The sequence below is a fragment of the Hyalella azteca genome, unplaced genomic scaffold, assembly GCF_000764305.2.
Source record: "Hyalella azteca isolate HAZT.00-mixed unplaced genomic scaffold, Hazt_2.0.2 contig16409, whole genome shotgun sequence".
NCBI lineage: Eukaryota > Metazoa > Arthropoda > Malacostraca > Amphipoda > Hyalellidae > Hyalella > Hyalella azteca.
Window position 1 is genome coordinate 88005 of NW_025946233.1, and position 15614 is coordinate 103618.

Here is a 15614-nt window from a genome sequence, read left to right on the forward strand (position 1 = left end):
TCTTTGATGTGCTATTACGAGCCAGGCAATATATACGCTTATTGAACGATCTTAAAGAGTCGGGAAATGAAGGATGAAACTCAAGTGCAAGTAAAAACTTACCGGTGCGTCCAGCTGCTGAAAATTACTCAACAAATATTTAATTATTTGGAGGGTTCAAATTTCGCAAGCATATTTTATCGCTTAATTTGGGACTATGAGTTGTTATCGGGACAGTATTCAGTGAAAAATGTACAACAATGAAGAAAACTGCTATATACGTATCTCACTAATTATATTGTCCAAAGTTACCATCAAAGATTCGCGTAGATAAAATTTATGGAAAAAATATGTACCTTAACAAATAATTCATCGGTACCATCCCGTGGTTGTATTTTCATAAAAGATAATGTTAAACTTGTAGAGATTATCTTGAGAACGTTGACAACGAAGGCCAACACTTGCGCTAAAGTCAGCCAGATCCCCAGCCCAGGTCCGCATTTAGGCCGCTGTTGACACGAGTGGCCCGCAGCAGCGCCTCATGAGGCGGCTGCAAACACAGCGAGGCAGCACGGGTCATCAAGGTTTTATCGGAAAAACAGGAACTGAAGCGTATAACATGAGGCTGAGACTTTTCAAGATACAGATTTTCTCCCAGGGTTTCAATTAAATTATTATATCAACATTTATAAAAGGCGGAATCAAAACACATATGATGCAGTTCGCATTGCTATCACTACCAAAAAAAACGTGTCTGAAAAACGTTCCTTGTTAACTTCTCACAATTGTGTATAATTATAATCGAGTCTGAAACTTGATCTTCCTACGCAGAATTCTTCATCAAAGTAATAACCGCGATTGCTCCTCTCGGATTTATCGGTTCCAGGCAGAATAATAGATAAATTAATCAACGAATCGCAATAAAGCCGCTATCCTCGCTAAGCCCGGTGGCTCAGAAATAAGAGCGTTTCAAGTTTTCTATTCTTGTAGTTACTCCAGCTGCTTTGAACCGCTCAGTACATATGTTAACACTGTTTATGAGTCAAGTCCATGCCCAGTGCCCATAATAAATAACCTATTATGGAAAAACGTCATCCATATTTTAGAATAGCCAGATTTGCTTGTAGACTGATCTCATAAACTTTTCGTGGACAATTTTAGCAAGTGCTAACAATCATGGGCAAATTTGCTGTAACTTAAAGCCACAATAAATGAAAATCCTCGGCATATCCTCAGGGACCAGAAAATGACTTATGTTAATGGCAGATTCACGATCAATTACATCTCGATACTTGAATAATACGCGCATTTAACGCGTCTTGCGGAACTTGAACAAACGCCCCTTGCTTTCGTGCAGCCCTGCGTAAGTCTCACTCCTATGCAAGTTTGAATGCTATTGACAGCCAAGCAGCAACGTAATGGTGCAACACTAAACTTTCAATAAAGTCGCCGAAGTTGTAAGTTGATGTCTACAATTTGAAAGAACGGAATACCAAGAACTTGTTAGAATGAAAGCTTTTAGACGGTAAACGAATGACGGTTCAAGTTTTTGTTAAAACTTACGACAAATTACACGTTTGTGGTACATAAGTCACAACGTTACCTTACCCTTCCAAGCAGAAAAAAATAGGCGTGCTTTTGAAACTCACCCTTTATTAAAAAAGATTTATCATATGATAACAAAAAATCTCTATTTGGTCAACAGAAAAAAAGTAGTACGTAAATTACAGTTCGTTAACTTTCGACAAATATATAATACAGCATTAAAAAAACTATTATAAAACTCTAAAATGAAACAAAGCGCCATGTAAATTCACCAGCTTTACTTTCATTGAAAGCGTTCCGGAATTTTTGGCCAACTAGCGATTCATGTAGACTAATGACATAATAACTATCCAAAATGCGTAAATCAAGCTCAAAAAATATATAGGCTACGAAAATTATCTCAACACTAGCTTGAATAACATTAAAGAAAACGCTATCTTTTGCTAATCCGCAAAGATAGAAATCATTAAAATCTTCCGCAATTAAGGGTTCACGAACTAGAATTAATTGAGAGTTGCAGCAATTACCGTCGACAATTAAGAAATCAGGGCGGCTTCGACGTGCATGCCACTGAATATTGTCAATCAGCAGCAACAAGCAGCTTAGGTATTGTGCTTCTGGCAGCTGAGACAGTAAGATGAAGGATTGATCAGCAAGAAGCACGGCTTGGGCCTTAAGTAATCGTGTTAGCACGGCTAGAACGATTAATTCACTAACAACAATGCGCCTGCCATCAATGGTCAAGGCAGCACCACAAAGAACGGTTAATCTGCAAGTAGCATGGCGAGCCATATCAGTGATCAAGGCAGCACGGCATGAAATGATTGATCAGCAATCAGCACGGCGTGTATCATTAATAGTCAAGGCAACACGACAATGAACGGTTAATCAGCAAGCAGCACGACTCGTGCCATATCAATTGTCATAGCAGCACGATATGGATCAGTTGGCAGCACGACACGTGCCATCAGTGATCAAGGCAGCGCGACATGGAACGATTGATCAGCAAACAGGATGGCGTGTGTCATCATTAGTCAAGGCAACACCGAAATAAGCGGTTAAATCTGCAAGCAGCACGCCGCGTGCCATATCAATGGACAAGGCAGCACGACAGGGAACGATTAATGAGCAAGCAGCACGGCGTGTGCCATGAATGGTAAGAGCAGCACGACAGGGAACGATTAATTAGTAAACAACACGGCATGTGCAATGAATGGTTAAAGCAGCACGCTATGGAACGATTAATCAGTAAACAACACGGCATGTGCAATGAATGGTTAAAGCAGCACGCTATGGAACGATTAATCAGTAAACAGCACGGCGTGGGCTATCAATCAGTGTGTGGAGGCTGCGGTGATCTCGGGCAACTCTTATCATCCCAGGGCAAATGTTGGCTGAAAAATGAGCCTGTCTTGCCAGGCCGGAGGTAGTCGCATGTTATCTAAGGGGTCTCTGCATGCTGCCAGAGGAAGACATGCCAAGTGCAGGAAAGAGAAATGAAATCGAAAAATTTTAACATGAATAGAAATTTTTAACGTGAACGTTACGTTAATAATTCAAACGTTTAATTTTAACGTGAAAATTTTATCGTTCGAAATTTTGGAAAACTTTAAAATGAAGAATAGCATTTTCCTCTAAAATATAGCAAATATTACAGGATAATCTCACTAGAGTTGACTAACTACTCAGAAATTAGATAGTGTTTGTCAATGGTTAGCGTAAAACACTTCAAATAGCTTCGTCAGAAGATCGGAAGTTCTTGTAAATGATCTTTTTATTCCTTGTCCAATTAGAGACTTAGCTAGCTGGTCGATGCTCTCCAAGAAGGCGAGCTAAAAAAAACTATTTTTTCTTCACTATCGTTGCACAGGAGAGCACTTGTCAGTTGGCCAATTAAGGTTGAGAATTTTTGGCTCGTGAATGGGTCCATGCAGAAGCAATTAAAACTGTCGAAATGTAAATTCTAAAAAAGGGTCACAACTAGGCCAGAAATTTGTATTGATAACTGTGCCAATATCGCATAGGCGTTTCCTCCGTAAAAAATTCAATCACGGAAGTTGTTTCACAAGAAAATACCACGAGTAAGTTAACTCTCAGGAGCAATGTCCGTGGAGTTAGCCGGCATCTGTCCCCGATCGACACGTCCAATTGCACCTGCCACTCACCACTATTGCTCGCGAGTTAATGAACCGGGCACTTTAGGCATAAGCAAGAAAATTAGAAATTCATTGTACATGTGTAACATCGGAGACACTGGATTCTTTGGAAGTGTTGTATTTAAAAAGTAATTTTTAAACGCATATTATTATTCATTCATAAATAATGCGTAACCAAATCTTCATCAATTTCGTGATTTTTTTTAAATAAAAAAGAAATACGTAGCTAAAAAACCCAATAAAATATAACCGGCTCCTGTGAGACTATTGTTTTTTGTAAAAGTAAAATGATACTATAAAATTGACTTTAAAATTGACCACCATACACCATTCGTTTGCAAAGTGGAAGACACGAACATGTAACATTGCGTACACGAAGACATAGCATGGGATCGCGCACAGAAGAAGGATCAGTGCAGCAGCTGTCGGCAATAAAGCGCGGATCATCTCCTGTGAGGTAGAAAAATTCACTTTTAATGGCCGATATTTTCTGGAGCTGGCTCAGTGGAGCTCCAACCGTTGCAGATGAGAGCGTTAGACGCGGTCGCTCCGACTTAGCGTCACTTGTGAGGCTGCGGCCGGTCTTTATCATCTAAATCTATTTACTTTGGAGGAATTTGGTAGAACTTTCAACATATTAAGACAGATTCGAAGGAATATTTCAAAACGATTTTAAGTATAACTATGCGATTATTATATGCGGATCTGCTGCACGGTGGTCTCATGATTGGTTTTATAGTAACCTGTAAATGAAGCTATCATGATAGCTCGGTCAACCAATTTGATAAAGTGAAGTAAGAATTCTAGAAGCCATGGAGGCAATCGACGTCGGGATAAACTTTTCTACTGGCAGTAACATGTCACGCAACGTTTCGCTCGAGTACAGCCACAATGGTTGCGAACTCCTGAACCTCATGGAGGGCTCAGACTTGAAGGTCCCTCTCTACGGGTATGCCATGCCAGTGTTGCTGATCACAACCACCACAGCCAACACGCTTATTGTGGCTGTACTTAGCCAGAGAAACATGAAGACTCCGTCGAACACAATCTTGATGGCGATCTCGCTAGCCGATTTGTTTACGCTCGTCGTGCCGTCTCCTGTCTTCTTCTACATGTACACACTAGGACACTATCAGAAGACATTACTGACGAACTCGGTGGCGTGTTACGCATGGACTTATCTCAGTGATGTGCTACCGACCCTTTTCCATACAGCCAGCATATGGTTATCTCTTGCCTTAGCCGCTCAGCGATACATTTACATTTGTCATTCGCCCACTGCGCATGTATTTTGCACACAGCCTCGCGTTGTGATAATAATCATCAGTATATTTTTTGCTGCTCTCATTCATCAGCTTCCAAAATTCCTTGATTTCAGTTACGAGTTAAACCCACTTGTGCATGGCGGGACTCCGGTTTGCTATATATGCACCGCAAAATGGGTGAATGAAGTTGGAGTGGCTGTCTACTACCCAATCTATTTCTGGTTGCGAGTAATCTTTGTTCATCTATTGCCATGCGCATTATTGCTTCTTTTTAATTGGCTCCTCTATCAAACAGTGAGACAAGCACAAAAATCAAGGAACAGGCTATTGCAAGAAAATCGCAAAAGCGAATACAAGAAGGCAAGAGAGCGTAACTGTACCACGATGATGTTGCTTGTGGTTGTTTCTATCACAACCGTCACTGAGATCCCGCTCGCCATCTTGACATTCCTGCACATCCTCACTAACTCTGGCGTAGAAGTTTTATCTTCTGAGGATTACGCCTCAATATATAAATATATTGCACTATCTAATTTCTTCATCATCTGCTCATACCCTCTGAACTTTGCCGTTTACTGCAGCATGTCACGTCAATTCCGTGAAACTTTCGCAGTTTTGTTCCTGAATCGGTTGGGATCGAAACGACTCGCTCGCGAGGACTCTTCTCGCTACTCAACCGTGAACGGTCACAGGACGAGTGAGACGGTTCTCTGAGTAAGGAAGAGGATTCGGGGGCGACTATCGTCACGACGACGATCTTCATCAGGACGTCTGCCAGGTCATACGTCTCCAACGGATCACAATGTTCCACAAATCGTAGAGGCCGTTGACATCGCGACGTCTAACCCAATATCAATTCTCAAAATGCCTCCGTCTCCTTCCTCCGATGCCGTGCAAACTATTGTGGCTGTGACCCACGAAGACAAAAGCAGTGCTAAAGCCGCCAGTTTAGCGCCCACCGTCCATTTCGGTGATTATAACGAGTCAATTGACGCTGAATCCTTGACTGGCGTTAGCAGCACTGATAAACAACTAAGACTATTTACTGAAACGACTTTGTAATGTTTGATTTGTATCTATCATTTGCAAAGTTTCGAACGTAAAAATTGCAAGTGGAATAGTGTGATATTTATTATAAGCAAACACTATAGTATTTCGCTTCTGAGGAGTAAAGGTGTTTGTAAATATCAAAGCATATATGTTTTTTGGATCTACTTTAGATTCAGGACTTTCACAATCATGAATGATGTACAGGTGAAACTTTATTTAAATGATATTATTTAAGATGAGTGATTTTCGATAATGTTTGATGTTTTAACGTAATATTTATAAATATGATTACAAATATCGCAATTTAAATGATTTGTTAAAGTTTCCTAAAAATGTTATCATATATAGAATTTGAAATTCGTATATATTGTCTACCGTTTTGTTAATTTTATGCGTAGCAGGTTTTCACACGGTGTAAAAGCTTATTATTTTACATACCCACATTTTAAAAATTTGGTATAGTGACCTTACAAAAAATTCACATACTTCAATTAGTAAGTCAAATCCTATGTACATTTGAAGCATCTTAGTTTCACAGATTATTTCTTCGGAATCTTACGAACGAGAAGTTAGTTATATATATTGCTGTCAGTTGCAAACTACATGTGAGTAGCACAAGTAAACCTATTACTTCCTTAACAGGAAGTAAACCGGAATAATGTATGGAGCTAAGAAATTCAGTAAGCCCAAGATCCCAAAGCAGACGGGTATAAAAATGGCTTGTAATAACGCACAAGCAAATAAAAATTTCAGTGAACACAAGAACCTAGCGTACACGGGTATACGTATAAGAATAGCCTGTAAATATTACATTACGACACGGTGGTATACAAGAATGTAAATGAGTTAGTGGGCTGTACCGTAGCTGAATCTGTTCTCAGGGTGGCTGAATCGTTCCTGCTCGGTGGTTAAATCTGTCATGCTCGACGGCTGAATCTTTACTGCAAATTTGTTCGATCTGTCCTGCAGAGGGACTGAATCGTTCCTAATCGGTGGCTGAATCTGGCCTCCAGGGTTGCTTAATCAGTCCTTCAGGGCGACATAGTCGGTCTTGCATGGCATAGCAAAAGCTCGGTGCAAGGCTCTAGCAGTGGCTGAAGCGCGGTGCATGGCTCTGGCAGTGGCTGAAGCGCGGTGCATGGCTCTAGCAGTGGCTGAAACGCGGTGCATGGCTCTGGTAGTGGCTGAAGAACGGTGCATGGCTCCAGCAGTAGCTGAAGCGCGGTGCATGGTTTCAGCAGTGGCTGAAGCGCCGTGCATGGTTTCAGCAGTAGCTGATGTGCGGTGCATGGCTCTTGCAGTGGCTGAAGTGCGGTGCATGGCTCTTGCAGTGGCTGAAGTGCGGTGCATGGCTCTTGCACTGGCTGAAGTGCGGTGCATGGCTCTTGCAGTGGCTGAAGTGCGGTGCATGGCTCTTGCAGTGGCTGAAGTGCGGTGCATGGCTCTTGCAGTGGCCGAAGTGCGGTATGGCTGAAGTGCGGTGCATGGCTCTTGCAGTGGCTGAAGTGCGGTGCATGGCTCTTGCAATGGCAGAAGCGCGGTGCATGGCTCATGCAATGCAAGCGTGCGTGCGTGTTTCATTATACAAATCAATACATCTACAGATTATTTGATAAACGGAATTATCAATGCATAAAATCACGTTCTCACATGTATCTAGGTACGCAAATATAACACGTGAGCTCTATTTATCATGGCGGAGTCGCCCAAGAGAATAATTTTTCCTTCACACCATTGAATGCGGTAATTACAGCGAGCTTCCTCGTGTTTAAGTAATCAAGATGGAGTTCCTTGCTCGTTTTGACCCACGCAACAAGGCCAAGGTTTGAATAGGCAATGAATTCTCACCAGGCACATCTGACAAGTGAATTCATTATGATTAAAAATATCAGAAGCGCTTGTCGACGATACGTTTCAATTTAAATTGTCAGACATGTAAATCACAAGTCGGCAAGTTGCCTTCGTATAAAAGCTACGTCACCTATTATTTTTATCAAAAATATAAGCATTGTTCACTTTGTTTAGGTTTTAGCCTGTATAGTCCCCTCTTCTTGAGAGCCAATCGAACGCACGAAGCATCAACATTTACTTCGGAGGGCTCAGAAATGGAGCCCCTCGGGTTTACGGTCGTAAAAAGGACCTCATGTGAGCCTTACGACTATTAAGGCTGGTGAAAAGTATTGTATGAGCTCGGTATTTTGGCCATGTATCTGCTACGAGGTCAAATAAGCAGGTTTCGAGCTCTGGGAACGTTAAAATATTTTCTGACACAGTGATAATGCTTCTTTACTATATATTTTAATAAAAAAGTGTGTCCATAACTCTTTACGTTGATAAGAATATTTTCTTCATACGACATTTTTATGCCGTTGTTTTATATTTTTATGGTCAGGCAGACTCATGGAGATGTTATAGATGCATTAGCTTGTGTGAAGTCAGGTGCTGAAATATAAATGAATTATTTCGACAGCACCGTGATGTGGAAAATGTTTATGGATGTTTAATGTGTTTAAAGCATGGATGTTTAATCGTGTGCACTCTAGTGCTGCTGAGATCATGAGACAGCAGGATTTCAGCATATGTCTACGTTGGGGTTAGTACCCATAAAGTTTGAGAGTTTAGTCTGGTGAAACGTGGTGTCATTTGACCTAAAGAAAGTGTTGCGTTTTGCGGCTACTGCATTGGTCAGCAAGAGACGAAAGTTACTTGATCATCAAGTTAAATTTAAGATATATTTGGTATTGCGCTCTGCTTTTGGTTTCGTTCTAGTTGAATGGCGAATGTTTTAACAAAATCAAATTCATGCACAAAATACTTAAATTTCGTCTTCAAATTCTCAGGAGTAAACACTTATCACCGAATAAACATGAATCAGCCTCTTTGCCAGGTCAGAAAAATAAATAATATTTGACTTCTGTCTGAAGAGGACACTCGATGCATGGTGGTTAAGCTTAAGAAAATGACCTTATAGTTTTGTTGTACAATAATGTTATAAAAATCGTGTATTTAAATTGCAAAGAACAGAGCAAGTTCTGCATAAACTTTGTCGTCTAAAAAGGCTATTATCGTTATGTGTTTTTATTTTTGAGCAACTGAGGAGTAGACGATGCGGCTCAGAGCCCGACCCGTGCCGTTTCCTCTGGGCAGTTGTAAGCTCTGGTTGTGTTCATCTTTGACCCAATTAATGTTTACATAACAGTCAAACAAAGCTTTTTCCGTTGTGCTTTATTAAAGCAGGTGTTCAAACTCTGTTCATTGAGAGGCAATTTTACTCTGCAAATGATATTATGTGACGTAGATTCACTGCTGTAAATGAAATGCAAAATGATCGAACTGTTTTTTCTTTTAAGTATTATACATGTTACTTGTGTTGTACAGGAAGCATATAGAGGAAAATGTAGATCAGCTTTAAGTAGAGGAGAAGTTCCCGATGTCATACGTGTTGTAGAGCTTTAATAAAGTAAAGGTTTAATAAGATAAGTTCAAAAATATTTCAGCGGACTTATAAATAGAGCACAATTCACTGCACGTACGATGCGTGGCTGGTATGAACTCGATGAGTTCCCACGTATCCTGTAGAACTGTTTACTGCTTAATGTGTGTGTTCTGTAGCCCCTGAAGTGTACATTACTACTTAGCAAGGAATAGATATCATTAAATTTGATAAGGTCGAGGATGTTCTTGATTAGATCAGCACTCGGCAAAGCAATGCATAAATAGAATAATATTTGTGATACTAATCTATGGTGCAGATAAAGTCTATTTCTAGTCCTGGCAACTGTGCTTATCAGAGCCTTTATTTTCATGATATAATTTGCTGCATGGTCATCATTTATCCTACAGTATTTATGTAAACAAATATAAATGATGTATATTAATTAATATAATAAAATGTAGCCCCTAAATTATTGTATTCACATCCTCGAATCAGTCGTGTCATCGGAATGCATTGGTTCTTGCTAAACTTGACATCTCTTCGCGGCTTCTAGATTATGAATGGAAAGAAAAAAAAAGGAATTAATTTTATTAATTATGGAAAGAATTTATAAATGGAAAGAATGTATTTGTGTTGCATTTAAATCCATTTTGACGCTAAAGTGGTGCCAGAAAAGAAAACTTTTCATTCGGTCATTCGTATTGGCTACTCAAAGCCATGAAATAGTTGACTGGTTAGTGAATGTTATTTGCGTTATATATAAATAATGGGTTATGAATAACCATTTACATGTGTTTGACTAGTTAGTGGATACTAATTTAACATACATTCATTGAAAACATTATAGACCAGCTTCATTATCCATTTAAAACTTAAGGAATTCAAGTACACTCAAAAGAAAAAAGCCTAATTTTCACAAGAGAGATTAAAACCCATCAACGAAAAACGCACAAAGGAACATAAAACCTAGCGATTAACAATTCCAAGCGGATTAGAACTGTGCGCTTTATTAAGGCAAAGTATAAATGACACGGCTAACATTAAAGATATTGTCCTTGTAATAAAAAATGTATGATAATAAAAATTATGCTAAATTTTAATGAAAAATCTGTATAGTTCTATTTGAATTATTTCGCAGGTAAATCCCAACACAACGGACGGCGACCCAGAAAATAGAAAATTGAAAAGGTTTTCACATTTTAATTTTTAGATTTTTATGAATGTTTCATTTTCAGTTTAATACGAAAAAAATTATTTTTGCCACGTTCCACTGCTACTCAAGTTCCTTGCAGACACTGGATTTTAGAATTGATTTTATTGGTTCACTTTGAACTAGAACATCCTGAACTGCCACAGGCTTATCGTGCACTAAGGACAATTAATTAATGGGAGATTGATTTATCGGCTTTTACAGTTGAGGACGATCAATTGTCCTTATTTAATGACGTACTAATAATAATGGTGATTAAGTGGAAAGATTTTCGAGATATGTATGACCATTTGTAGAGATAACGACCGACATATTTTCAAGCGTGGAACGGAGCTTTGGAATTGAGATTGAATTTGTCAGCATTTCAGTGGGGCTGAAAGCGTTAGGTATGATTTGATAACGACTGGCACTTGTTCAAAACTTCAAGGTAAGGTGTGACAAAAACGGTTAAAGAGCACTGAGCCTAGTGAATCTTGACAGTTATTATCCCTAATTATGGTATGTGAAAAAAATCAAAAGAAAAGGAGGAGTCTATATGCTCGTCATTACATATTATTCTGCAACATATGGTCGGCCAGGTAGCAGATACTCAACAAAAAAAATAAGGATTTTATAATTTCATCACCTTATCTTACATCGTTTTTTAACGAAACTCGTAAATTGAAGAATCCATAAGAATATTTTCAGAAAACGAACACCGAGTTGTATTCAATAGTGCCTGCATATTGCATAAATTGGGTTCAAAATTATTTAAAAATTATCAATTAAAGTATATTTTTACGTTGACATTTGAAGGCACAACGGCATTTTATTGGCCGCGTTAAAGGTTATTCGCGGATATCGTGCAGCCCCCGGAAATGATGGCAGGATCATCCTACCCTTCAATATTGACGACGTCAGCTCATTTTTTAAGACGGCGCCTTCGTTAATTGGAAACTCGAGTATGGCAAAAATGAACACGTAATTAGAAAAGAAGCTAATTCAATAGCATATCGATTAAAAAAATAAATTGAATGAATGCTACACGCAGATCTGGAATCACTGGTTCTGACAATAGATAAAAATTTGTCTTCAGTTTCACTTAATTAGCAGTATTTCGTTAGGCAATGAGGAACATTTTTCTCGAGCCGTACAGTTTTCAGAATGATTTGTTGTTTTAGCGAAAGACTGTTTGCTCGTCGAAACCAAAGTCGAGACTCGGGTTTCAGAAATCTTTTGTAAGTGGATGGAGATTCTGAGTTTCAATCCTCATGTTCATGAAATTAGGCCAGGTTGAAGGTAAAATCTTCCAGAGTTTGGCTTAAAAATACTGGAGGCTGATATAAGAGTCAAACCGAACGTAACCTCACACCAACACTGACAGTATTCCCTCCTGACCTCCTCACAACGTGACTCAAAGCTCTCGTTTCTGCCATGCATTTCCAGTGTACGTTCCAGAAACTTTTTAAAATGAATTCGATGAGAATGTTTTTAATTCTCTCTGTCTGAAGAACCGAAACGATAAATCAATTATTTCCGGAGAAAAATTGCAGTCCGATTGCAGAAAATTGCAGTTCGATTTTTGCAGTCCGTTCTGAAACGGAATGCTGATGCCGCTCAAACAAATTTTGATCGGTTTTATCCACGCAGCTGGAAAAATAGCGCAATGTTCAATGCCGCTCCTTCGGACGACAGGGATAGATTTTATGCAATTTCTGCAGGCCGATAATTAGGCTTGCAAATGCCTTAGTGACGGCTGGTTGACAGTAAAGTTTGATGTGTGAAAAAAAAACATTGGTAGAATAACTAAAAGTTTTTCTTAAATGAAGGTTTCGTTGTCGACTAGAGAGTGATTTTCATTAAGAATTTTCTCATTACTTCTCAGTTTGAATGAATAATTTTACTACAATTTGAGTCCAATTTGTTTCTTAGTCTTGTTGTCTTTGTCTTGTGAGAACTTAACTTGAAAATATAACAGAACTTAAGCAAAAAATAGAATCATCAATTCTAACTTGAAAGATCAATTAAGAACAGGAGCCGCAAAAAAAGGAGGTTCAGCAGCGTCAGCAGTTTTTACTTCAGTCCTACGCCTGCAGCAGGCGTGGACTCAGAGAGAGCGACCACAGCATCGAATGAAAAGGAGATGAGGGAAATATTTTTCTTATTTTGGACATAAATGAATATTAGTAGAAAATGAGGAAACAAATTTATACGAGTCAAAGTTCTCTCACTAAAAGGGAAGAGTGAAAATATTGACCTATAAATATAATGCAATTTCCGCTTTAGGTAATAAAAGACTCTATACTATGAATGAAGACGATTCTCTTGGTCATGTTCATAGAAATTGCTCAAATAAAAATAATGATAATCCACCAAATCATATACGGGCGGTCTGGCGCTTATCCAGGATACTTATTGTGTCCATATATTAACAGAACCTAAAACCTTCCCCTATTAGTGAGAGGATACGAAGAAGTGGTGGGAAATTATCCAGGGATTGGATCAAATGATGAAACTTAATTTTTTTCATTGGTATATAGTATTCTATTTAAAGAAACAAATAGTTCATTCCATAACCTGCAACGAGAATGAAATGGATGCCCTCTCTTCTACGTAAAATGTGGGTTGGCAGGGCTCTTTATTTCATTAGAATACGTAAGTATTATTATTAATAATGGCATTAGGGATTATTGAAATGGCGTGATTTAGGATAACACGAAACCAAAGCTGCAGGAATTATCAAGTCCGGGCAGTGCCGGCCAATCCAGCCAGTTAAACATACGTTACGAAAAAGATTTCTCTAAAATATAGAAATTTTTTCATTGAAATTCTTCACGCTTATTATTCCTCTGGTTTCCTGACTTCACTGCGTGCCAAATGTTAATTTATACCAATGTTTTAAAATTTAACTGAATAAGCTTTAGAAAACATTGCAAAGCCTGTCAATTCGCAATAAACCTTGCCACTTCCACCAATCCCAAAAAAAATTTTTCTGTATCGCTAAATCTCATTTCCTGATTTCCTCTAACAAAAATGTGGCCATGGACATTGGGCAGTCCCCTGGGTCTGATCTCGTTGCATTCTTCATGTGCGTACTTTAAAATCGAGTGCTGTTTGACACACAGATAAATCCTGAGCTTTATTGTGGGTACGTCGACGAAATCTTTGTCGTTGCTGGGACGATGAGCACGCGGCGGAATTCCCATTGGCTTTAGAAATTAATTCAGTAGTTGACTTAAGAATTCGGACGAAATCGTTCGCTGCTCTATCTTGATTCACTCTTTGACTCGGGGATGAATGATTCAGCTCTGAAGTTTACCGGAAACTGGCAGACGCCGAAGAGTCCTCAACAAAGTATGTGAATCTGAACAACGCTGTAAAACGAGAATTATACAGGGGCGAGCAATCAAGATTTTCACGCGCATCTCATACAACGAGCGTTCAAGATCGATTTCCACTAGCGAAAACCGAACTCCGAACTCGCAATAAAAATTTGGTTAACAATGGATATTCAAATAAAATAATAGTCGAAATATTAAATTATCGATCGCACTGAAAACGAGGTGACAACGAACCAGCATCAGACGGAAACAGCACGACTATCTAATACGAAAATCTGAGGAACAACAATTGTTGTACATAACAGATAAACGGGTCCAGCTATCAATCATGCAAAATAATATTATAAGTTCAGCAAAAAACGACTGAATCCAATTTTTTATACTCTGCGTAAATAAGAAAATCAAGAACTTGGTCAGGAGGAAGCGTAAGCAACAACTTTACTAACTTTTGGATTCGATAGGACATTGAAAGCATTGAATAATTTTAGGTTATAATTTTTTATTTGCATCCATAATACCAAATGTTTTTACTTCTGTTCATTCATAGTCTCAATTTTAAGCATTGCAAAAAAAATTACCTTCAAAAAATAATGTTCATTCGAAATGTCGTAGCAATATCATAGAATGTTATATGGAAAGTTTTTTGCGGCTTTGAAATTTCAAATGTAACCAAAAGTCGAATTGACCAGATTTTGAGAAGCAATAAGAGTATTATTATTGAGAGTTACTCTCTGATCTTCAACAAAAATAAATAAATAAATATTAAAAATTGAAATAAAAAATTAAAATTAACAACAAAATTTACAATTTTCTGCATACAAACAAAATTGATGTTGAACGAGAGAAAATAGAAGGAAGGTACAAGAATTATTTTAATTTGGATCTTCAGCTAAGACGCGCGCGGTCTATACTCGGAAATGACTAGTGAGGGAGACTATCTGTGTTGTGAAATAAATCCAATAATGATGAAGTCACTAATCAATGTTTTCTCAATCCTTTGTCTATGGATTCATCTACCGTCCCCAATGCCATTCTTATCTGTCAATCTGATATCCAGATTTCTTCCAATTGACATGTGATCCAATTTGAATGATTTCTGCAAAAGTTCTGTTTTCTCCATCGGCTGTTTTCAAGCTCACGGAATTGACTAAAAATGAAACTGGCCCAAGTGTCAAAACAAAGTGAGTGCACCAACTGAAAAATTGTATTCATCTTATGCAAAACGTTCATAAATTTTTCGGGCGTTGATGTTTATTTAGCTTTCTTTACAAAACAAATTGTCATTTTTTAATCAGCCTCCACGCATGCGGATAAGAAAGTATTAAATCAACTTTAGAAGAGAACATGCGTGAAAACTGAACGCATTGAGAACAAAGTAAGTACCGCCTGTTATCATGAATGCATCAACTCCACTTGATTGTCTATATCAGCGGCTCCGAAACGTTTATGAATATTTTCCTTATAAACTGTGATAATTTTGGGCAATTATCATATTGGCAAAGCAACCAATATAAATTAGCACATCCTCATACTTTAATGTCGAGTTTTACATAAAAGTTTCTATGCCAGTTTAAGTTGTATTAAGAGTACCAACACCAAATTTTCATTTGGTGTTTACTTTACTGAATTTATTTCGAGTACAAGAATGCGTTG

At 38.4% G+C, this 15614-nt stretch overlaps 1 protein-coding gene across 1 annotated transcript; it reads left to right on the top strand.

Moving 5' to 3' along the window:
• The first annotated feature begins 4408 nt into the window (after positions 1 to 4408).
• On the top strand, positions 4409 to 6210 carry LOC108668589 (sex peptide receptor-like). Its single transcript, XM_018155830.2, has one exon. It carries the CDS (start codon positions 4493 to 4495, stop codon positions 5657 to 5659), a length of 1167 nt encoding a protein of 388 aa, XP_018011319.1. The 5' UTR covers positions 4409 to 4492; the 3' UTR covers positions 5660 to 6210.
• Positions 6211 to 15614: the final 9404 nt, after the last annotated feature.

Excerpts from the sequence above, each read along its gene's own strand:
- LOC108668589 (XM_018155830.2), top strand. The coding sequence starts at position 4,493 with ATGGAGGCAATCGACGTCGGGATAAACTTTTCTACTGGCAGTAACATG.